Raw genomic sequence first — 24445 nt, forward strand, 5'->3', positions numbered from 1 at the left:
ACCATGCATTGGTTTCACATATTGTTAAAATTAACAGTAACATGTATGCCACAATAACACAATAATCGAAATGTGGCACACTTCATGTGTAACTGTATAAATAGTAGAAAACAGTCTTACTCCGTAACAACAAAGAACATTGGTTTCAGCTCTCTGTAACAATAATTATCACTGGCACCAGTTGGTAACATTTTTGTTGTAAGTCTGCTTCTTCAACAACTCAGATTTTATTAAGTGCAACTTATTAACTATCAAGTTATAGAAATTAATAGTTCTTGACTCTTGTGGAATACACTAAAGAAAAGAATTCTGAATGTGGCTACCTCATGATCAGTACAGTACTCTGAATATTTGCTGAATAACACACATCAGAGCTGGAGAACACAGTGTGGGTGTTTGACTGGGAAACACTGATATAAATCATGCTCTCAGTGCACCCATATGCTATCAGTTTGTTCACTGAAAATCCAGTGGCCATTTGAAGGATGAGCGAAGACAGTCCCACATTACGCAACAGGCAAATCCATGCATTATCCAAATGTTATCAGTCAGTAACAAAGTATAAAATACAGTCCACAAGAAAACCACATAGAACCGGGTAGCTGTCAGTAGATAAACCAAGGAGACTGCTGTAAACGATCTCTAGCTGACAAGTGAGCCATTGGTGGTCTGTGGCAAACCTTAAATCTGGTATGAGTGTCTCCTGCATTACCTGGCATTGGCAAATGTATCCTTCCATGCTGCATATACTGACCTTGCCAGATATATTCCTATATCAAATGGATCATTTGATATAAGAATATATCCTGCAAGGTCAGTATGTGCAGCATGGAAGGATACATATGCCAATGATGACTGTGAATCAATATGAAAGCAAACAGTCTCTTGTTCATCAGATTCCTCACTGGGACACATAGGGAACCATGACAGCACATATGCAGTCACATGCTTGACTGTGTACAATAATGAATGGAATACTGGTAAGTTTATAAGAAAAAAGCCCAGCACTGTAACGTCTGAGATGTCCATTCTGGCATCTCAGGGTCAAACACAGATCACAATGATTGATGACCTGTGACAAGCTTGGAATTAGTTACCATACAGTGAAATGCATAATTTTTGGATACCAAAGATAGTTGTCAGTGCCACTATCTCCATCTAGTAATAATATTCTTGTGCTGTGGTGAGCATCTTAGAGGTAAACACAACATGTTGTTCTACACCATTTGGGTTCTTAGAAGACAGAATGGCCTTGTAATCATAGGGCGATGCATCTGTGGCCAGTTCTAGAGGTGAATGATATTGATACAATGTGAGGCAAGAAGCAGTTTGGAAACATTCCTTTAACTTAAGAAGTGCTTGCTGGCAATCTGTGGACCATGGGAAAGGGACCTTTTTTCATGCAGTCAATTCAACAGTTGAGCTATCATTCTAATTTTGGAAATAAATCTGTTATAATATGTAATGTTGTTCACAAAAAACTTATTGATCATTTACTTTCTTTGGTATAGGAACAATGGAAATATCTGTCACATTCTCTGATGTCAGTTTACGGTCATCCCCAGCTAAGAATACATCCTATATGGTCAATAGAAGGCTGAAAGGAGAAGCATTTTCAGATGTTACATTTTAACCCAGCTTTTAAAAGGGCTGAAAACTTGATGTATGCCCCTGCTGAGTCCTTCCTGTGACTACTATGAGAGCATGCTAAAAAGTAATGCCTCTGAACTTTTTACGTGAAAACTCTTAAATATTTTTAAATAAAACGAATATCACTAACATTCAACATCTTTATTCTTCATGTCTACCTATTTGTTTCTCAACATAGTCACTTTGGGGATGAACATATTTGTCCTAACAGGAGACCAGCTTGTTGACACGGTCACTGTACATAGTTTGACTTTTTTGATGGAGCTATAATCTCACCTCTGCTTGGACCTGTTCATCACTATCAAAGTGAAGTCCTTGAAGGAGTTCTTTAACTTTTGGAAGCAGAAAAAAATCAAAAGGGGCTGAGTCAGGACTGTAGGGGTGGATAATCAATGACAGTGAACCCAAGGTGCTAGATTGTTGCAGATGTCACAGCACTCGTGTTGTCTGACATTATCATACTGAAGGAAAGGGTGCACCTCATATGGATGAATTCTTTGAATTCGAAACTCAATTACAGCATGTTGTTTGTCACACATTGACATAGTTACATTACACACTTCTGTGTTATACACTATAATTTGGAGCCCTCTAGAGGCAGAGAACTGCAGTTACGTAAGAATGAAGAATAAAGATGTAGAATGTTAGTAATGTTTCTGTTTTATTTAAAAACCTTTAAGAGATTTCACATAAAAAATTTGGAGGCATTACTTTCCAGCATGCCCTCATATATCACCCAGATAATTTAAGCACTGTGGAATGTTGGCAATTATGTGTCCTAGAAATTTCTGGATGATTGTTGGTCTGCAAGGAAAGCAAAAGGTAACCTGTTATACTGACAGAGACCTAAAGGAATATTTAATACCAAAATGGCTTTGGAAGCTTCATCCAAAGGATGTCGAAAACAAGCATTTGAAATATCAATCTTGCAGAAGCACTGACTCCCTGCCAGTTCTGAAATAATTCATCAGGACACAGAAGTGGGTAGAAGTCCACAATCAGCTACACATTTACTTTTTTCTGAAGTTCCCACAAGGGAGTAACACTCCACCTAGTTTGTGAGCAATGACTAAAGGTGACACTCATCTGTTATTAGGAATCAGGGACAGTAATTTTAACTCTTTGAAGCAGTCCAGTTCTACTTTAACCTGATCCCACAAGCCTAAAGGTATCAGCCAGACTCTGAACAATTTTCGTCCTCTGAGAGTAATGTGATTAAAAAAAATTAGTAGCCAGTCCCTGTCCTGTAATAAACAAGAGAGCATATTGTAGACAATAACTCCAGTTCTGCATCTGGAACAGTACTGTGGATTGCTTGCACCAAGTGTTGGATAGAGTACACATCCAGGTTCAAAATATTTTCCACAGAGGGTTCTGCTGCTACAAAGAAAGGAAGGGTTCCAGTTACCTGCTTATATGTTAATTCCAGAACTACCTGACCTGTTATAGGAATTTCATGATGAGCAAAAGTCAACAGCTTAGTTGCTACTGATTTTAAGGGTGGATACCCTAAACAGAGATAAGCTTGCTGATCAGTAATTGAGACTGAGTTCAGTATCAAACAGGAGTAAAATGAGAATACCATGAAATGTTGCTGACAGAGTAAGCCAGCATTGTACTACCCTTGACTGTGATGTCATTTATTTTCATGGTAGCACTTGACTGGTTATGGTGCAGCTGGTTCTGACAAACACATTCTATGTGACACTGGCTAAAACACTGTTCACAGATGTAATATGGATAACTAAATATAGCACGTTAAGAAGAATGATGAGGCCAACTGGGTAGCCTGCATAAATTTTGCCGAGGCTGGGTGGAAAAATTATTATGATGTTGGGTTTGATTCCCATCTGGTTGAGTGGGAGCCACTCCACTGCCACCTGGAATTCACAATATTTCTGTAATTTCACAATCAGACAGGCTAGATCATACCACATTTGCTGATCAAGATGATTTCAGTCTCTGTAAATGATAGCCTGAGCTACTTGAGAAATCTCTAATTCCCTAGCAGTACACAAAATTTCAACTAAAATATGATTGTCTTAACACTAGAGCACACATTTTACTGTCCAGTGCAAATGTAAGTCATGTATTAATGATTTTGCATGTAGCAGGCTACAAGAAAGTGCAAACTTACATTTCCTACTGAGATCTTGTAGGTATGTGATCCATGATGCATAACTGTCTGATGTTACCTTACAATGTTGAAGGAACTCTAAGCTAGTGCCCATCACATGCATTTTGCAAAAAATGTTGACTTAAAAGTAAGTGAAAAGAGGTGACGGGCAACACTGATGGGTCACATCAAGAGGCGAATAATTGTACAGTATAATAGAGCTGTGGGTTTGTAGAAAACAAAAGACTCTCTGTCACTCGGTGCACTTATTGTCACTTGCCTGGAAATGAAATGCTAAATGCTTCTAGTACATTTTATAGTAGTCTTGAGCTCCACCGAATGGCTGAAAAGCCATAATATCTGGAAGCGATTGTAGACATGCCTGATTCATCAGCGACTATAAGAGTTGGGCTACTGTTCAAGCTGTCATTTCCAGGGCTTGACAAACTGCCATTCATTATGGTTGAAACACTCAGCAAAATGGCCTGAAAAGTCCTCTTCTGGAATGAAGTGGGCTACAATTCCAAATAATTACTCACTGCCACTGTCTTAACAGTGTTTCTTCAACAAGCCATACTTTATTCAGACCGAGCGAGGTGGCGCAGTGGTTAGCACACTGGACTCGCATTCGGGAGGACGACGGTTCAATCCCGTCTCCAGCCATCCTGATTTAGGTTTTCCATGATTTCCCTAAATCGCTTCAGGCAAATGCCGGGATGGTTCCTTTGAAAGGGCACGGCCGATTTCCTTCCCAATCCTTCCCTAACCCGAGCATGAGCTCCGTCTCTAATGACCTCGTTGTTGACGGGACGTTAAACGCTAACCACCACTACCACTACTTTATTCAGTACAACTTATTTACAATAAAATCACAAAAACCATTGCTTCTTGACTCTTCTGGAACACACAAATCAAGACCTCTGGGGTACATTCATGTTAGTTAATACAGTACTCTGAATGCTTGTTGAATAACTCACACATCACTGGTGGAAAACAGGAATTGTAGGTTTGACTGTAAAACACTCAGTTACAATCCGTGCTCTCATTGTTCTCATATGCTGTTGATTTGTTCACTGAAAACACAATTGTAAGTTGAATGGTGAGTGAAGACCGTACTGCATTAGCCAGGTAGGCAAATCCATGCACTGTCCAAATCTTTTCAGTTGGTAACAATGTTGATATCACTATCTAGGAGAGAACCATGCTGCACAGGGTTGTCTTCAATACATGCATGATAGATCTTGCTGTAGTCTCTGGCTGGTTGACAAGGGAAGATGTTGTGGTCTGCAGCAACCCTTAAATCTGCCACACTGTTTTGCCACGTGACTTGTCACTGGTGAATGTGTCCTTCTGGGCTGTGCCTAGCTTTGGCACCTAGTGAACTTGCTGGATGAATGAAGAATTATATCTAGTCATTCACTGGTATCTCGACTGGGATTACTTGATTTTTCTAAAGTGAATCTGAGAGACAAAGTTGTATAGATCTTAAATCATGAAATTTCTCTATAGAGTTTATTTGCAAAGCTAGCACCTGCATGTAAATTATTTTATTGAGGGTAAGTCACTGATGAAAACTGCTAAATACAATGACTGTGTTGGCAGAACCTAGGCCATTGCTGAATAAGATAAACACAATACAGATTGTACACGCAAAAATGTTCTCCATGGTAAGTAGCACATGATACAATGATACAGAAATCTTGTGAATTTATATCATTTTCTATCACTAGAGGTCCATCAAGCAGTCTGTAAGCAAAAAATTGTAAAACAAATACTCATAGATATTTGTAATTAACCTTTTAAATGTGAGTTCATTTATAAGAAAGAGCAGAAAAATGATAAAATGATTGAAGTCAGTCAACATTTCATCAGTGTCAATAAACCCCAATATATAATATGTTAAAATGGTATATATACAGTTATTTGTTCTACTTTTGTAAATATGTAGGTATCAATTTATTGATAAACGCCATTATTATTTAGTTTCCAGCACTCATTTTAGCGTCTGGGAGTTCATTCCTCAGTTTGTGAATAGCAGCCCACCATTCTTGCATATCACATAATGTAGTATGTGTGTGTCTTCAATTTTTCAGTTCCTACATCCTACAGTAGCATGCCTTATTGCTTATTAACTTGATATGACAGCTTTTACTTTTAAATAAGTATTATATATCTCATTAGTAACTAATATATCATCCATTTTCCTTTTATTAAGAAGTAGTGTCAGAAAATATACTCTAAGGAATTACATACTCACAACTATGATTTTTAAGTGAGTAAGCATCATATTGTGGTGCATGGATGGTAGGCTTACGTGTTTATGAATGACTATTAGTATTGAAATACTTACCACAATTAGCATGTTAAATGGTTCACAGTGCTTACGGAGCACATTCACTGCAGTACTAAACACCAGTACACCATTGTCAGACAGAGCAAGTGCCTGCAGGTAAATGGACATACTGTTTGTAACCAGACTGGGTGACCGCAGTGTTAGGAAAGCAATTGTATTCAGCACCAATCCTGTGAAAAATTACCCCTATGTAAATTTAATCAATTATGTGCAAATTATAGTAAAGAAAAAGTACTCACACATATGTCATTCCATGCCTCTCATATGAAATTGCTTTCATGAACATTGTTGCTTTGTATTGGTTTGATAGTATTACTATAAGTAACGATACTGTTAAACACATGCAGCTCCAGTGTGAGAAACGGAAATACACTGCAGAAATGAGTAATTACAAATTTGCACAAATGTGGGAAAAATTCCACGTGGGAAAAATGAAGCCCAGGCTATCCGTGATCTGAAGGCTGACCGATCCATCGTCATTCTTCCGGCGGACAAGGGTTCCACAACCGTGGTACTTGATCGTCAGGAGTATGTGGATGAGGGACTGCGTCAGCTTTCAGACAACACTACATACAAAGTTTGCCAAGGTAATCCCATTCCTGATGTCCAGGCGGAGCTTCAAGGAAACCTCAGAAACTTTAGGCCCCCTACAAAACCTTTCACCTGACTCCATCAACCTCCTGACCCCACCAGCACCCCGCACCCCTACCTTCTACCTTCTTATTAAAATTCACAAACCCAATCATCCCGGCCGTCCCATTGTAGCTGGCTACCATGCCCCCACAGAATGTATCTCTGCCTACTTAGATCAACACCTTCAACCCATTACATGCAGTCTCCCATCCTTCATCAAAGACACCAACCACTTTCTCGAACACCTGGAATCCCTACCCAGTCTGTTACCCCCGGAAACCATCCTTGTAACCATTGATGCCACTTCCTTGTACACAAATATTCCGCACATCCAGGGCCTTGCTGCAATGGAGCACTTCCTTTCACGCTGATCACCTGCCACCCTACCAAAAACCTCTTTCCTCATTACCTTAGCCAGCTTCATCCTGACCCACAACTTCTTCACTTTCAAAGGCCAGACATACCAACAATTAAAGGGAACAGCCATGGGCACCAGGATGGCCCCCTCGTACGCCAACCTATTCATGGGTCGCTTAGAGGAAGCCTTCTTGGTTACCCAGGCCTGCCAACCCAAAGTTTGGTACAGATTTATTGATGACATCTTCATGATCTGGACTCACAGTGAAGAAGAACTCCAGAATTTCCTCTCCAACCTCAACTCCTTTGGTTCCATCAGATTCACCTGGTCCTACTCCAAATCCCATGCCACTTTCCTTGACGTTGACCTCCACCTGTCCAATGGCCAGCTTCACACATCCGTCCACATCAAACCCACCAACAAGCAACAGTACCTCCATTATGACAGCTGCCACCCATTCCACATCAAACGGTCCCTTCCCTACAGCCTAGGTCTTCGTGGCAAACGAATCTGCTCCAGTCCGGAATCCCTGAACCATTACACCAACAACCTGAAAACAGCTTTCGCATCCCGCAACTACCCTCCCGACCTGGTACAGAAGCAAATAACCAGAGCCACTTCCTCATCTCCTCAAACCCAGAACCTCCCACAGAAGAACCCCAAAAGTGCCCCACTTGTGACAGGATACTTTCCGGGACTGGATCAGACTCTGAATGTGGCTCTCCAGCAGGGATACGACTTCCTCAAATCCTGCCCTGATATGAGATCCATCCTTCATGAAATCCTCCCCACTCCACCAAGAGTGTCTTTCCGCCGTCCACCTAACCTTCGTAACCTCTTAGTTCATCCCTATGAAATCCCCAAACCACCTTCCCTACCCTCTGGCTCCTACCCTTGTAAACGCCCCCGGTGTAAAACCTGTCCCATGCACCCTCCCACCACCACCTAATCCAGTCCTGTAACCCGGAAGGTGTACACGATCAAAGGCAGAGCCACGTGTGAAAGCACCCACGTCATTTACCAACTGACCTGCCTACACTGTGAAGCTTTCTATGTGGGAATGACCAGCAACAAACTGTCCATTCGCATGAATGGACACAGGCAGACAGTGTTTGTTGGTAATGAGGATCACCCTGTGGCTAAACTTGCCTTGGTGCACAGCCAGCACATCTTGGCACAGTGTTACACCGTCCGGGTTATCTGGATACTTCCCACTAACACCAACCTGTCAGAACTCCGGAGATGGGAACTTGCCCTTCAGTATATCCTCTCTTCTTGTTATCTGCCAGGCCTCAATCTCCGCTAATTTCAATTTTCCGCCGCTCATACCTCACCTGTCTTTCAACAACATCTTTGCCTCTGCACTTCCGCCTCGACTGACATCTCTGCCCAAACTCTTTGCCTTTACAGATGTCTGCTTGTGTCTGTGTATGTGCGGATGGATATGTGTGTGTGTGCGCGTGTATACCTGTCCTTTTTTCCCCCTAAGGTAAGTCTTTCCGCTCCCGGGATTGGAATGACTCCTTACCCTCTCCCTTAAAACCCACATCCTTTCGTCTTTCCCTCTCCTTCCCTCTTTCCTGATGAGGCAACAGTTTGTTGCGAAAGCTTGAATTTCGTGTGTATGTTTGTGTTTGTTTGTGTGTCTATCAACCTGCCAGCACTTTCGTTCGGTAAGTCACATCATCTGTGTTTATATATATATATATATATATATATATATATATATATATATATATATATATATATATATATATATATATGGTTATAATAGAGGGAAACATTCCACGTAGGAAAAATATATCTAAAAACAAAGATGATGTGACTTACCAAATGAAAGTGCTGGCAGGTCGACAGACACACAAACAAACACAAATATACACACAAAATTCAAGCTTTCGCAACAAACTGTTGCCTCATCAGGAAAGAGGGAAGGAGAGGGAAAGACAAAAGGATGTGGGTTTTAAGGGAGAGGGTAAGGAGTCATTCCAATGCCGGGAGCGGAAAGACTTACCTTAGGGGGAAAAAAGGACGGGTATACACTCGCACACACACACATATCCATCCACACATATGTGTGGATGGTTATGTGTGTGTGTGTGTGCGAGTGTATACCCGTCCGTGTGTGTGTGTGTTATTAAAAGGGCCCAACCATGTTGCTCAAAGACTCACAGACATGTGAATGAGGCTCAAACCAGGTCAGAAATGGAACGCATGTCAAATGACATCAACCAATCCAATGTAAGCAGCCCCCCACTCCTCCCCCCTCCCACAGTAACTACCCTGTTGCATACCTATGAAGCAAATATATTTTTAAATGCCTGTAGCATGGAATCAGTACAGTAACTTTATTACATGAAAAAGCATAAGCACACGGGAGACAAAATACATACGACACAACACACAAGAGGCTGACAGCTTCTTGCGCTCTGGCGTATACAGTCATTAGTTCTAACAGGAGGTGGCTGCACAAAACTTTGGTAGTTACAGCACTCCTCTTCCTTTCTAAGGAAGTGAACACCATGCTCACATCCATTTCTTCTGTTGTCGATGCCTGTTGTTGAGTCATGCTACACACTGCCACTAGTGCTTAAGGCCAGAAGTGGCACAAATGCAGACAGGTGCAGTACCCACACCCCTGTGAGAAACAATATGGCAGGACAGGCGATGTCAGCATGTATTCAATTTCGAGCCCCACCTTGGCCACTGACAGCAGAAGGGGGCACCCACAGCAAAGGAGACAGTTTTGAAGGCATTGGCAGTGGTGATGTGGAAGGCGAGGACATCAGCCGTGAGGTAAGAGATGGAGGGGCAGACTGAGAACAAGGTCATAGCTGATCAAAATGTTATGATATCCTCCCCTCAGCAGTGAAGACAATGCAGAGGCATTGGCCAGGGTGACTCTTGATGATGGCCGGCAACCATCTCGGTTAGCGACTAAAACCACAAGTGCAAAACAGCTGTCCAGGCTGGGAGCATTGTGGTGCTAGTGTCAGCAGATGTCCTGGCATCAGTTGAAGTACATGTAGCAGATTTGTAGGCTGATGGCTGTGCAACAACTCTGCCGGACTGCTATCTCCAACAGGGGTAAACTTACAAGAACTGAGCAACTAGTCAAGAGCCAATGGTACATCTGTAATGTATATTTTTGTTTGAGTCTTTAATGCCCGTACTAGTCATTCTGCTTCCCTGTTTGATTCAGGGTGGAAAGGAGGAGCCATGCCATGGTGAACACCAATTTTTTTACAAAAATCTTCAAATTCCTGGGATATGCACTCGGGGCCATTGTCTGTAACCAACGTATATGTAAAACCTTCCATTCCAAACATTTTTTACAGAGCTGAAATTGTTGTCACCACAGAAACAGACAGGCAATGTACCATATATGGAAACCTAGAATATGCATCAGTTACAACAAGCTGGTAGAAATTCTGGAAAGGTCCCACAAAATCAACATGAATTTATTCCCAAGGGTGCTGTAGAGCTGGTCACAGTGACAAAGATGCACGGGGGGGGGGGGGGGGGGGGGGGGTGCCTGATAGGTGGCACACTTTGGGAAGGCTGCAGCAACTTGTGCTATTTCTCTTACACTTTTGTACTTGAGACATTCCAGTGGTCCACACATAGTAAATGCAAAACCTCACACCAAAGTACAGACAGGACAACAACCCAGGGAGTGGCATCCTCTGTAGGTAAAAGCAGAACTCCATTCCAAACAGAAAGACAATTTCTTAAAGGATCAGAAGAATAGCCCAGATTTTGTCTGGCCAGCTGCATTGCACAAAAGAAACAACTTTACTTAAAAAAGGATCCATGGCTACTGCAGCTGCAATTTCAGTGTTAGTAACAAGAAAACCATCAACAACATTTTAAGCTTCCAGGTCTAAATGAAAACAAAGCATGCATGATTGATCTGATGCTGCTGCATCAAATTTAAGGTTTTAGAGGCATACACAGCAGGGCACTCTGATCCATCTGCATACTTATGAGCAAGGACAGTGCCAAAGCCAAAGTGAGATGCGTTCATATCTAACACACGGTGCCGGCCTGGCGGAAAAGTGACCAAACAAGGGACCAACTGTAGCTTAGATTTCAACAACTTCAATGCTTGGTCACAAGCTGGGGACCACTGGAAAGGAACCACATCGAGTGTTTGTGCCTCAGTAGCAATGTCCAGTATGAATTTGTGATAGTATGCAGTTTTGCTGTCATGCCTTGATAGATGTGAGGTGTGGCAATGTGGCAGTAGCAGCAATGTGCTGGTGCAATGGTTTAATGCCAGCACATGACATTTCAAAGCCCCAAATTAATAATAGATGGTTCTAGAAACTGTGTCTTGTCCAAACTGCTATTTAACCCTGCAGACTGTAAAACAGAAAACAGAGCATGAAGGTTCTGCAAATGTTCCTCTGTAGAGGCACCAGACACTACTATGTTATCTAAATTGTTGATGCAGTCTGGAACTGAAGCAATAACTTGTTCCAGAAAGTGTTGATAAGTAGCTGGTACACTTGCCACATCAAAAGGCAAATGCTGGTGTTGATAAAGCCTAAATGGCGTATTGATAACTAAAAGGTATTTAGATTCCTCATCTACCAGCAAAATAATGCCCCCCCCCCTCCCCCACCCCCTCCCATAATAATGCTAACAGCTTGTCAGGGTGTGCAAAGGATAGGTATCAATGATGGACTGTGAATTAATTGACTTTTTAAAACCACCGAAGATGCGTAATTTATCTGTAGGTTTTTTTACTATCACCAGTGGTGTTGACCATTCACTGGAAAAAAAAATAGGTCAAATAACATCATGGGATTGAAGATGATCTACTCCTGCTTTTACTTGATCCTGTAAAGTTACCAGTACTGGGCAGGCCCAGAAAAAATGGGGTGGGATTACTATTTTATTGTAATATGACCCTGAAATTCTGTCACATATCCCAGTCCTGGAGAAAATAAAGAGGAAAATTCAGCACAGAGACCATCTAACTGTTGATATGTAACTTGATCAGAAACCAAATGCAGTTCATCATTGCTGGTGAATCCAAAATGTTTGAAATCACCAAAACCAAATAAATTTTCAGTGCAAGCATTGTCCACAACTAAGAAGATTAATGATTGATCCACAGCCTTTTAATCACAGGTGCAGAAAACTGTCCAAGAACAGGATCCTGTTGTTTGTTATCAATCACCAGCCTCTGTGACACTGAAGCTGGAGGGGCAGAACCCAATCCACATAAGTTTCAGAATTCACCAACATTGCTGCTGCACCTGTGTCCACCCGCATTCTCAGTGGTTTGTTAAACGCACGCACTTCAGTGTATAACTTGCTTGGAGACACCATCACTGCCAACACACTGTCCACATCCATGTTCATTTCATCCTCACTCAGGTTCAGAAGAGAGTTACACCCGGAAGCAATGAATCTGTTTTTTATGGCACTGATTAGAAATTGCCAAGTGCTTGGCACTTGTATGGGCATGAAAGCAGTAGAGTACAAGGCTGATGCTGTTGTGATGCAGACCATTGATTCTGCAAACAACAATTACTTATAAGATGCTGTGACATCTTTTGGGCTGCCGCAATAGTTTCTCTGTTCGCTTGCAAACTGACTGAAGGTTGGGAGGGATAGAGACAGTGATTTCTGAAACTTTGGACCAGGCTCCTATCAAACTACCTGCAGCCCATGAAACCTTAAATAACTATGTGTAATACTTCTGTAAGCATAGGATTTTCACACTTTAGAGGTCACTCTTGAACTTCCCCATCAGGAGCAAGATATAAGATTGCATCTCAAACCACTTGATCTCCATAGGATTCCTTAGAACACTTGTCACAAAATCACGATGATGACTAAGTCCATGTAGTTCTGCTGCCCATGCCCTGTACGGCTCTTTTAGCTGCTTTTGTAAACAGTAAAACTCCACATGAACAACAATAACACGAGTCCATTTACACCAATAGGTAGAAAGTAATTCACACATGTGATCAAATCAAAGACTTGGAGATTCTTGTAAGGGGGAGAGCTGACACAACAACTGATATACATGGGGTGACATCCACACAAAAAAAAGAGCCTCGCACAAGTTTATGTCTGTTACCACAATGCATGGAAATGTTGTCACAGGTGTTTTTTGTAAGCATCCAAATCATCTGCTGCATCATCGTATGCAGGGAACAGTGGCACATATGCTATTGGCAGGGCTGCACGTTGTGCCAATTTTCTCGTTAAACTGGAAATAGCAACTGTTAGTACCTGCTGTTGCTTGAGAAGGGATTTAAACACTGCTGCCATGGAAATTAAAACTCAAAGGACCCTTGACTGAAGTGGAACATGCTGAGCCAAATACCGTACTTACTTCCAAAGCCTTCTACCCAAGAACGCTGTAACTTTATTGCATGATATAGCAAAAGTACATGAATGACAAAGGACATACAACAGACAACACATAAGAGGCTGGCAGAGCCTTGCACTCCAGCCTATATAGTCATTAGTTCTAATAGGGGGTGAAGCCATCAGGTTGTGCATGCAACTGCTGTCATACTGGCAAGCCAGGTGGCCTCTAGTAGCCAAATTAAGCACAAACACCACATGTAAACTGTGAAGTGGCACGCACACAAATTTGGTAGTTGCAGCAGGTATATTTCTGGACATGGATTCCAATTCAAAAAATTGTCTACTCCATCCCATCTACAAGTCCCAGAAGTTTGTAAGAAGAATATTAGAGCACCCTATAGAAATTAGAGGATCAACAAATGTGGGGAGGATTAATTAAAAAAACACCCACAAAAATATAAAATAATTCTCTGTGTCAGTTTTCACAAAAGCAGAGTGAAAAGGCTTTTAACAGTCTTCATGAAATGAATGTTGTCTTAACATTTCTTGAAGACATGATATCTTCAAGTTGGATTATGTCAATATACCACAAAATTTACTATCAATCTCGACATAAACTGTAATAAATATGCAAATATTATAGTTCCACATGCAAGCAAAGGTAGTTGTTCAAAACACTTTCTTGGTTATCAAGGTATGAGTGAAACAGTGGTAGATGAATGTAATGGCATTAAAATTAGAACAGCAAAGTTAAATTCAATAACAGTGATGCTATTGTACTATAAAAAACTGGATGGCTGGAATGATTGAGGCAAGGGGCTGGGTCAATATGAAGTCTCCATCCGACTTATTACACATGTTAAAATGGCATTTCTGAGAACTAGAGCAGCCACATACATTTTACCATCCTAATTATCCCAATGTGGACCAAGTTCATCCTACAAGACACTGGACTTACATTTGAGAGGAAAATAGTTCCAGTACCTGTATGGCCATTCTCAAAGAGATCTTTCATAGATTCAAAAAAATCATTTCTGTTGAATGCTTCAATAGTTCCTTCAATAAGGCCACAGTTTATCAGTCATTTTCCATCCTCATCCAGTTGAGTTATCACTCCATCTATAGCGAGATCAGTGATGATAGTACATTAAGATTCCTTCCTTCCTTGAAACCAACCAAAAATGCAGTTTTTCTCATATGAAAATAACATCTTTCAAAATTATAGCATATCTAGTCATCACATATTTCCTATGCAATAATAGCTCAGAGAATGTACAGCATGTTTTTACAATCTTAAGTGGAACAGAAACTCCATAAATCAGTTCTATTTGAATTTGTGGTTTACATACGCTCATAATATTCCCCATCTTCTGTATTTCAGCAATAACAAACCTACACTGCATACAGCCTGACTAGGCATAGCAATGGAATTCTGTTGATATATCATTATGGCACTGCCATGTCCTATCCGTGCTACTCAGAAAGGAGAAAGGACGAGCCACTCATTATTAGGTACCTGGTTCAAATGTTGCAATTCAATGTTGGAAAAGCTTATACAAATTTTCTCATCTTTTCCACGTACAAAGATGTGTAATTAGGAAGCTAGGCTACTTCCAGTATTGGTAGGTACTATGCATGAGTGCTGGTTAACATAAATTTGACAATACTGGCATGTTGTGGAAGCTGTGATGCTGCGTTGCGGAACACAGGCTGTGCACTCAAGCAGAAGTTTTCCTACCAACCCAACTGCTGTGGACATCGACTCGTGTCCTCTTATGGCTTATTGGACCATGACTATTTCTGTGGATGGACAACAATATTTTCCCATCTGTGTTTATTTCTTAATTACTGGTTATAAGATGAGAATGGACGAGGGAATAAGCCACAGCCTCATTATCATCAAGATATGAGATAGCGTCCAAAAGTTCCTAAAATTTGAATTCTGCTTTCAAATGGTCATGACTACACTGAAACAGCACTACATGGTTGCCTATACACCGTTCTTTAATCAATGTGTCAAATGGCTACAAACTGAGTTGTTTTGGTTATTTGTTACTGAGCATATTACCATTGTCATGTTTCCATGAAAAGCAAACTGAATGGGTGAAGATTTGACGCAGTGGATGAGATTCAGGTAGAGCTGCAGAGGGTATGAAACATCTTAATATAAACTGACTCCCAGGATGCATTTCATACATGATAGAAATGTTGGATTAGTGTATTTTCTCCCAGAGCAACTGCTTTAAAAGTGATGGTGCAGAATAAGATCTACATTAGATGTAATAACCTTAATTAAGATATTTTGGGAACATTTGGATGACATGTCTTATATTAAATACTGTGCTTTACAAGTATCTGAATTGTTTAGGACAAACACATAGTGTCAGAAGATACACAGAACACAATGGTTCTGCAGAAATTTTTAAGGAGTCTCAGACGGTGTTCAGGAAAGATAGATTAGGCAGAATTGGTGGTGGAGTGTTTGTGTCTGTCAGTAGTGGTTTATCTTGTAGTGAAATTGAAGTAGGTACTCCGTGCGAATTGGTATGGCTGGAGGTTATACTTAACAGCCGAACTAAATTAATAATTGGCTCCTTCTACCAACCTCCACACTCCGATGATACAGTTCACAGAAAATTTGAGTCTCGTAACAAATAAATACCCCATTCATACAGTTATAGTTGGTGGGGACTTCAACCTTCCCTCGATATGTTGGCAAAAATACTTGTTCAAAACTGGTGGTAGGCAGAAAACATCTTCCGAGATTGTCCTAAATGCTTTCTCCGAAAATTATTTCGAGCAGTTAGTCCACGAACCCACGCGAATTGTAAATGGTTGCGAAAACACACTTGACCTCTTAGCCACAAACAATCCAGAGCTGATAGAGAGCATCATGACTGATACAGGGATTAGTGATCACAAGGTCGTTGTAGCTAGGCTCAATACCGTTTCTTCCAAATCCACCAGAAACAAACACAAAATAATTTTATTTAAAAAAGCGGATAAAGTGTCACTAGAATCCTTCCTAAGAGACAATCTCCATGCCTTCCAAACTGACTATGCAAATGTAGACGAGATGTGGCTCAAATTCAAAGGTATAGTAGCAACAGCAATTGAGAGATTCATACCTCATAAACCGGTAAGAGATAGAACTGATCCCCCATGGTACACAAAACAGGTCCAAACGCTGTTGCAGAGGCAACGGAAAAAGCATGCGAAGTTCAGAAGAACGCGAAATCCCGAGGATTGGCTAAAATTTACAGACGCGTGAAATTTGGCACGGACTTCAATGCGAGATGCCTTTAATAGGTTCCACAACGAAACATTGTCTCGAAATTTGGTCGAAAATCCAAAGAAATTCTGGTCGTATGTAAAGTTCACAAGCTGCAAGACGCAGTCAATACCTTCGCTGCGCAGTGCCGATGGTACTGTTACCGATGACTGTGCCACTAAAGCGGAGTTATTGAACGCAGTTTTCCGAAATTCCTTCACCAGGGAAGACGAATGGAATATTCCAGAATTTGAAACACGAACAGCTGCTGGCATGAGTTTCTTAGAAGTAGATACCTTAGGGGTTGCGAAGCAACTCAAATCGCTTGATACGGGCAAGTCTTCAGGTCCAGATTGTATACCGATTAGGTTCCTTTCAGATTACGCTCATACAATAGCTCCCTACTCAGCTAGCTCACCAATAGATCTGTACCTACAGATTGGAAAATTGCGCAGGTCGCACCAGTTTTTAAGAAGGGTAGTAGGAGTAATCCATCGAACTACAGACCTATATCATTGACGTCAGTTTGCAGTAGGGTTTTGGAGCTTATACTGTATTCAAACATTATGAATCACCTCGAAGGGAACGATCTATTGATACGTAATCAGCATGGTTTCAGAAAACATCGTTCTTGTGCAACGCAGCTAGCTCTTTATTCGCATGAAGTAATGGCCGCTATCGACAGGGGATCTCAAGTTGATTCCGTATTTCTAGATTTCTGGAAAGCTTTTGACACCGTTCCTCACAAGTGACTTCTAATCAAGCTGTGGGCCTATGGGGTATCGTCTCAGTTGTGCGACTGGATTCGTGATTTCCTGTCAGGAAGGTCGCAGTTCGTAGTAATAGACAGCAAATCATTGAGTAAAACTGAAGTGATATCAGGTGTTCCCCAGAGAAGCGCCCTAGGACCTCTGCTGTTCCTGATCTATATAAATGACCTGGGTGACAACCTGAGCAGTTCTCTTAGGTTTTTCACAGATGATGCTGTAATTTACCGTCTAGTAAGGTCATCCAGTAATAGTTGCAAAGCGATTTAGAAAAGATTGCTGTATGATGTGGCAGGTGGCAGTTGACGCTAATAAGTGTGAGGTGATCCACATGAGTTCCAAAAGAAATCTGTTGGAATTCGATTACTCGATAAATAGTACAATTCTCAAGGCTGTCAATTCGACTAAGTACCTGGGTGTTTAAATTATGAACAACTTCAGTTGGAAAGACCACATAGATAATATTCTGGGGAAGGTGAGCCAAAGGTTGCGTTTCATTGGCAGGACACTTAGAAGATGCAACAAGTCCACTAAAGAGACAGCTTACACTACACTCGTTCGTCCTCTGTTAGAATATTGCTGCGCGGTGTGGGATCCTTACGAGGTGGGATTGACAGAAGACATCGAAAGGGTGCAAAAGAGGGCAGCTCGTTTTGTATTATCACATAATAGGGGAGAGAGTGTGGCAGATATGATATGCGAGTTGGGATGGAAGTCATTAAAGCGAAGACGTTTTTCATCACGGCGAGATCTATTTACGAAATTTCAGTCACCAACTTTCCCTTCCGAATGCGAAAATACTTTGTTGAGCCCAACCTACATAGGTAGGAATGATCATCTATATAAAATAAGAGAAATCAGAGCTCGAACAGAAAGGTTTAGGTGTTCATTTTTCCTGCGCGCTGTTCGGGAATGGAATGGTAGAGAGATAGTACGATTGTGGTTCGATGAACCCTCTGCCAAGCACTTAATGTGAATTGCAGAGTAGTCATGTAGATGTAGGTGTAGATGTACATGAAGCAATCATAAAGTGAAGATTGCTGTTTACAGAGCAATCTTCTCCATGACAATAAAGTAATTCATGTAAGGTCATTTTGAGACTTCAATTTCCTTTTTATTTTGAAGAAATCTTAAGGATCTACTCCAACAGTACCAAATACATTGCCTGCCATAATAATACCACATTTCCCCTTAACGAGCCTCAGGACCTTCTTTTCTTGTCATTAAGTTAGGCACTGATAACTACTATTAGCTCATAATTCGAAATGTAATAATTTCTTTGAACAAGATAACACAGACACAGGGGCAGGACTCCATGAAGCAGGAAAATCAGATTGTTGAAAGGGTCACAAGATTGCTTGGTAAACATAAACTTCCTGAAAAACAAAGCAAAAGCAGCACCAGGAATGAAGATTTGGGATGCTGAGCTCCAATACCACTCTACCACTCACAAATGTTGCACAAATGCATCTGAGGGCATGTTCAAGAATGAAACTGTGACCGCATGGTGAATCACTGACAAAGCTCTATATGATGCCTCTTAACTCCATATGACATGTCTTAATTCAGTGACACAAGTTTTGAACATAAACCAACAGAATATTTATTGGATGAAATACCAGTACTAGCTGTCCAGTTGTAGAAAGATTAAGATAATGAGATTTCATACATAAAGATTAAAAGTTAAAGCAGCATTGTATACAGAATAAGAATCATTTCATGGGATATTGAAAATGTCTGATAAGTCAAAACTGGTATAGCCAAAGAAATATTCTGTCTGAATATTTGACTATAATAAGTTCCACTAGCAGTGAAATTATGATGTGAAGCAATAATCATTTCAATAAGCTGCACTCTGATGAGGATACTGATTGCTTTAAGTGAAATAATCAGATCAGTGCACTTTAAAATTAAATGCTCCTATAAGATTACATGCTCCAGGTACCACACCATTGGCAAAGCTAATCAAAAAATGATGTGGAGTTGTTTCAATTTTATTCCATGCCAGCAATGATTTGAGTGTCTGTCAACAAAAAATCAGATTTAGATGACACAAGTATGACATGACAGCACCTTAGGCTTATACATTTGCATGCTACACTTCTACGAAAAACCATGGCATGGGAAGCAAGAGATAGACAGTGTCACACCAAATTATTTAGGAAACTTCATAGCACATTAAAACTGTATGTGAGACTGGGGTTTGAACCTGGGATCTTTGCTGTTCATGAAGAAGTGCTTAACCAAATTATTCTTTTTGTTTTGCTGTGTGAAATACAGTTAATTACAGTGTTATGCAAACAATGATGCAAGACTTAAGCAACTCCAACACATTCTTTGAATTATTACATTAAGCGAGGAATGAATTTAAAAGTTTGAATCCCAATCTGGCACAAAGTTTCATTTGAACTGTGAGTGAGCAGGTGGGCTGTTCTTTCAGCAGAGTCTGAGCATTCACATGTGGGTAAGACAATGCTACATCTACATCTACATACATACTCTGCAAGCCACTTTATGGTGCAGGACAGTGGGTACACTTTACCAGTTTTCTTTCCTGTTCCAATCACAGAGAGTGAGGGAAAAACAACTGTCTATTTACCTCCATATGAGCCCTTATGTATCATATCTTATCTTCATGGTCCCTAAGTGAAACGTATGTTGGCAGCAATAGGATCATTCTCCAAACTTTCACAACAGTGTTCTATGAAATGAATGTCTTCTTCACTCCAGGGATTCCCACTTTAGCTCCCAAAGCATATCCATAACACTTTCATGCTGATCAAATCTACCAGTAACAAATCTAGCAACTTGTTTCTGAATTGCTTCATTATCTTTCTTTAATGTGACCTGGTGCAGATCCCAAACACTCAAGCAGACTCAAGAATAGGTCGCACTAACATCTTATATGCCGTCTCCTTTAGAGATGAACAATGCTTTTCTAAAATTCACCCAATAAGCCAAAGTCAACCATTCACTTTCCCCACCACAATCCTCACATGCTCATTGCATTTCATATCATTTCACAGTGTTATGCCCCGATATTTAAACAACTTGACTGTGGCAAGCAGGACATTACTAATGCTATATCTGAATCATATGGGTTTGTTTTTCCTACTTACATTTTTCAACTCTAAAGAGTCAGCTAACATTCATCACACCAACTAGAAATTTTGTCTATGTTATCCTTCCACTCTACCTACCAGATCATTTATGCATATAGAAAATAGCAGTGGTCCTATCACGCTTCCCCGGGGCACTCCTGATGTTACCCCTGTCTCCAATGAACACTTGCCATCGAGGACAACACACTGGGTCCTACTACTTAAGAAGACTTCAAGCCAGTCAAATATCTGGAAGCCTATTCCATATGCCCGTAACTTTGTCAAGTCTGCCATGGGGTACAGTGTCAAATACTTTTCAGGAATTTAGAAATATGGAATCTGCCTGTTGCCTGTCATCCATAGTTTGCAGTATGTCATGTCAGAAAAGAGAAAGATGGGTGTCACATGAGTGATGCTTCCCAAAGCCGTACTGATTCGTTGACAAAGGCTTTTTGGTCTCCATGAAATTTATCACATTCAATTGCTCTAGAAAACTGATGTTAAGGATCTTGGTCTCAAATTTTGTGGGTCTGTTCTTTCACCATTCTTGTATACAGAGAAGTCTCCTGGACTTTTTCCAGTCACTTGGCACTTTGCATTGGTTGAGAGATTCACAGCATATGTAAACTAAGTAAGGGGCCAATGATGTATATTACTGTCTGTAACACCAAACTGGGATTCCATCCTGACCTGGTGACTTATATGTTTTCAACTCTTTCAGTTGTTTATCTAAGCCAGGGATGCTTACTACTACGTTGTCCATATGGGATTCCGTGCCATGGTCAAACAACAGAATGTGTGAACAATTCTTCTGCATAAACAATTTCTTAAATATGAATTCAAAACTACAGGATTTCTTCTGCTATCTTTTACTGCCAAACCAGACTTGTCAATGAGTGACTGGAAGGAAGCCTTAGACTTCCTTAAAGATTTTACATAAGACTAGAACTTTTTTGGTTCTCCGCCACACCTTCAGCCAACGTATGACCATGGTAGCTGTTGTATGCTTCACGCATAGATCTTTTCACAGGTGCATGAATCTCTACTAATCTTTGCCTGCCATCATTTATGCATCCTCTTTTGAACTGAGAGTGCAACAGCCTTTTCTTCCTCTGCATTTTCCAAATTTCATTATCAAACCATAGTGGTTTTTTTCCATCCTTAATCCACTTACAATGCATATACTTGTCCATAGCACTGTTTACAGTCTGTTTAAACTTTGCCCATAATTCCTCAATGGCCATCATTATGGAACTAAATATTTGCAGTTCATTGTCTAAGTGAGATGCTAACATTGCTTATCTGCTCTTTCTAGCAGAAAGACTCACCTAGCCCTCTTCACTGATTTATTAACTTCCATAACCATAGTCGCTATGATGACATCATGATCACTAATCTCTGTGTCTATACTGATGCCATCGGTAAGGTCCAGCCTGTTCGTAGCTACAAGGTCCAAGATATTTCCATTGCATGTGGGCTACCAAACTATCTGCTCAAGACAGTTTTCATGTTCAAAGGTACTTCACAAGACTGTCTGTCTGTCCGCCCTCCAATGAATCCATACAAGTCCCAGTCTATACTCGATAGATTACAGTCACCACCACCTAGTATTGCATGATCTGGGTATTTATGCACAACTGACTATAGACTTTCTTTGAATGACTCTATAACTGCCACAGCAGAGTAAGGTGGTTGGTAAAAACATCCAACAATTAACTTGGTTTCACCTAGACCTGTTACACACAGAAAGATAACTTCACTATCACACTCAGTTTCAACCACAGTAGCGAAAATATTTTGTCAACTGTAATGAACACTCTGTCTCCTATGGTGTTTAATCTGTCTTTCTGATACACTTTCCAAGACTTGCTATATATTTCAGGGCTTTTTCCTTCATGTTTTAGTCAGCTCTCAATCCCAAGAATAATTTGAGGTTGAGAAATTTCCTGGAGGGCAGTAAATCTGGGAACTTTGTTACAAATACTTCAACAATTTACTAATAAACTTTTTACAGTTGAACTGTTTTTACTCTGAATGTGGTCTGATTTCCCTATATGCATTTGGACTGCTGAGTGTTCATGAGAGTACCTCAAACTACCACCTAGCCTAAAAAGACCCCATGTTGACTCCAAAAGGACTCTGCTACCAGAGTAGCAGCTTCCTTTGTGCAGTGCACCCCTGATCTATCAAGGGGAGTCGTAAAAACCCCCATCTGACCAATAATGCAGGTCCATAAACCTGCAGCCAAGACCGTCACAGAGATGACAAAGCCTTTGGTTGAGACCATCTACTCAGCTCCAAACCGAAGGATCCGGATCAACTCTGGGAATGATGCTGCAGATTGTGAGCTCTACTCGCACCCAGCTTGCAAGGCCAACAGTCTTCACCACCTCTGCCAGCTGCCTGTAAGAATTGTGGATGGCTTCAGAACACATGCGACAGGGATCATTGGTGCTGACATTAAATCACAACTTGCAGACGACTGCACCCTGTACACAGGCAAGCCCATCTCCACATCTCGGATGAGGGCCCCCAGTAGACATATCAAGTGCACATTGGCTTTCTTTCCAGCCCAGAATGCTTCTTCCTAAGGGGCTCCATAATGCGCCTAACACCAGAGCTCCCAGTAACTAGCAAATTCCTGCCCATGTGTTCCCACTCAGACTCTGCTGAAGCAACGGCCACCCGTTAACTCACAGGATGAATAGGCAAGGCCATATGGCCCGCCTTTACATTGGTCCTCTGTCTCAAGCAACATGAATGCATTATCACTCGCCACTCACCCTGCAGGTCCACCACATTGGGTACACTAGAATGTGCCTTGGCAGTAGATCCGTCGGGCAAAATAAGCAACACCTGAGGTCTTCCACGTGACACTCCAGAATCTACTCACTACTACACCCTGATGCAGTCACCCAAAGGTGATTGATCACAGTCAAAACCACATTCAACTGTTCATGAATTGTGGGCAGCTCCTCCTGTGTCCACACTCAGCACATCCTACCCATCCTAGCAAGAATAACTGAAGAGTAAACAGTAAAAGTTTGCAGAAACCTAGATAAGCAACTTGTTACCCTTCTGACGTGTAACAAAGGTATGCTGATACCTCAGTGAACTATGTATCTGGCTGTACAGAAGATAGACCCAAACAAATTCCTATGTGAAAACTCACAGGCGAAGGATGGCTTGCATTTAAATAGACTGGGGTCTGTAACGTTCAGCAGAATGTTTGCAGATGTCTGCAAAATCATTAGATGCAAGGGAAACTAATATGGCCTGAAGGGGATGAAAAATCATACACTCCAGCTGGAAAAGAAAAATATAAGCACCATACAAAAAAAGACGATACTAAAGAATTTGCCCCAGAATACAGCTCACAACATGTAAACCAACAAAAGAAAAATTACATAAAAGTACTTCATCAAAATATTCAATACTTTGGTAACAAAAAATTAGAAGCAGAAGTACTCCTGAGTGAAGTAAGACCAGACATATTATGCATAAGTGAACATGGACTAACTGAAAGTAAAATACATAATGTGGCAATAAAGGACTACAAACTAGCTAGTTACTTCTGCAGATCTAAATATAAGGGTGGTGGCGTTTGTATATATATTAAAACAGGTACTCTATCAAAGAATGTAAACAGTGAAGCTGCTACATTTCCCATAGCTAGAGAAAAAGACTTTGAAGTTACTGGTATAGTGGCAGAGGATTTTAGAGTGTTTTGTGTGTACAGGTCACCATGTGGCAATATTAGCATCTTTCTAAAAAAAGTTGCTAGCTTATTGAGAATGAATATGAAGAGAAATCTTATTATATGTGGAGACTTCAACATTGACATGGGAAAAGACACAAAAATA

General features: G+C 40.8%; 1 protein-coding gene across 3 annotated transcripts in view; it reads right to left on the reverse strand.

Annotated features, from left to right (window-relative positions):
• The window catches only part of LOC126248289 (uncharacterized), a 343564-nt gene that overhangs the window by 38163 nt on the left and 280956 nt on the right, over positions 1–24445 (reverse strand). For all 3 annotated transcript variants that reach the window (XM_049949142.1, XM_049949143.1, XM_049949141.1), the window contains one exon: positions 6117–6289. In XM_049949142.1, the coding sequence (XP_049805099.1) occupies positions 6117–6289 (173 nt within the window). The remainder of the gene's footprint in view (positions 1–6116; positions 6290–24445) is intronic.

The sequence above is a fragment of the Schistocerca nitens genome, chromosome 3 (genome assembly GCF_023898315.1).
Source record: "Schistocerca nitens isolate TAMUIC-IGC-003100 chromosome 3, iqSchNite1.1, whole genome shotgun sequence".
Taxonomy (NCBI): Eukaryota; Metazoa; Arthropoda; class Insecta; order Orthoptera; family Acrididae; genus Schistocerca; species Schistocerca nitens.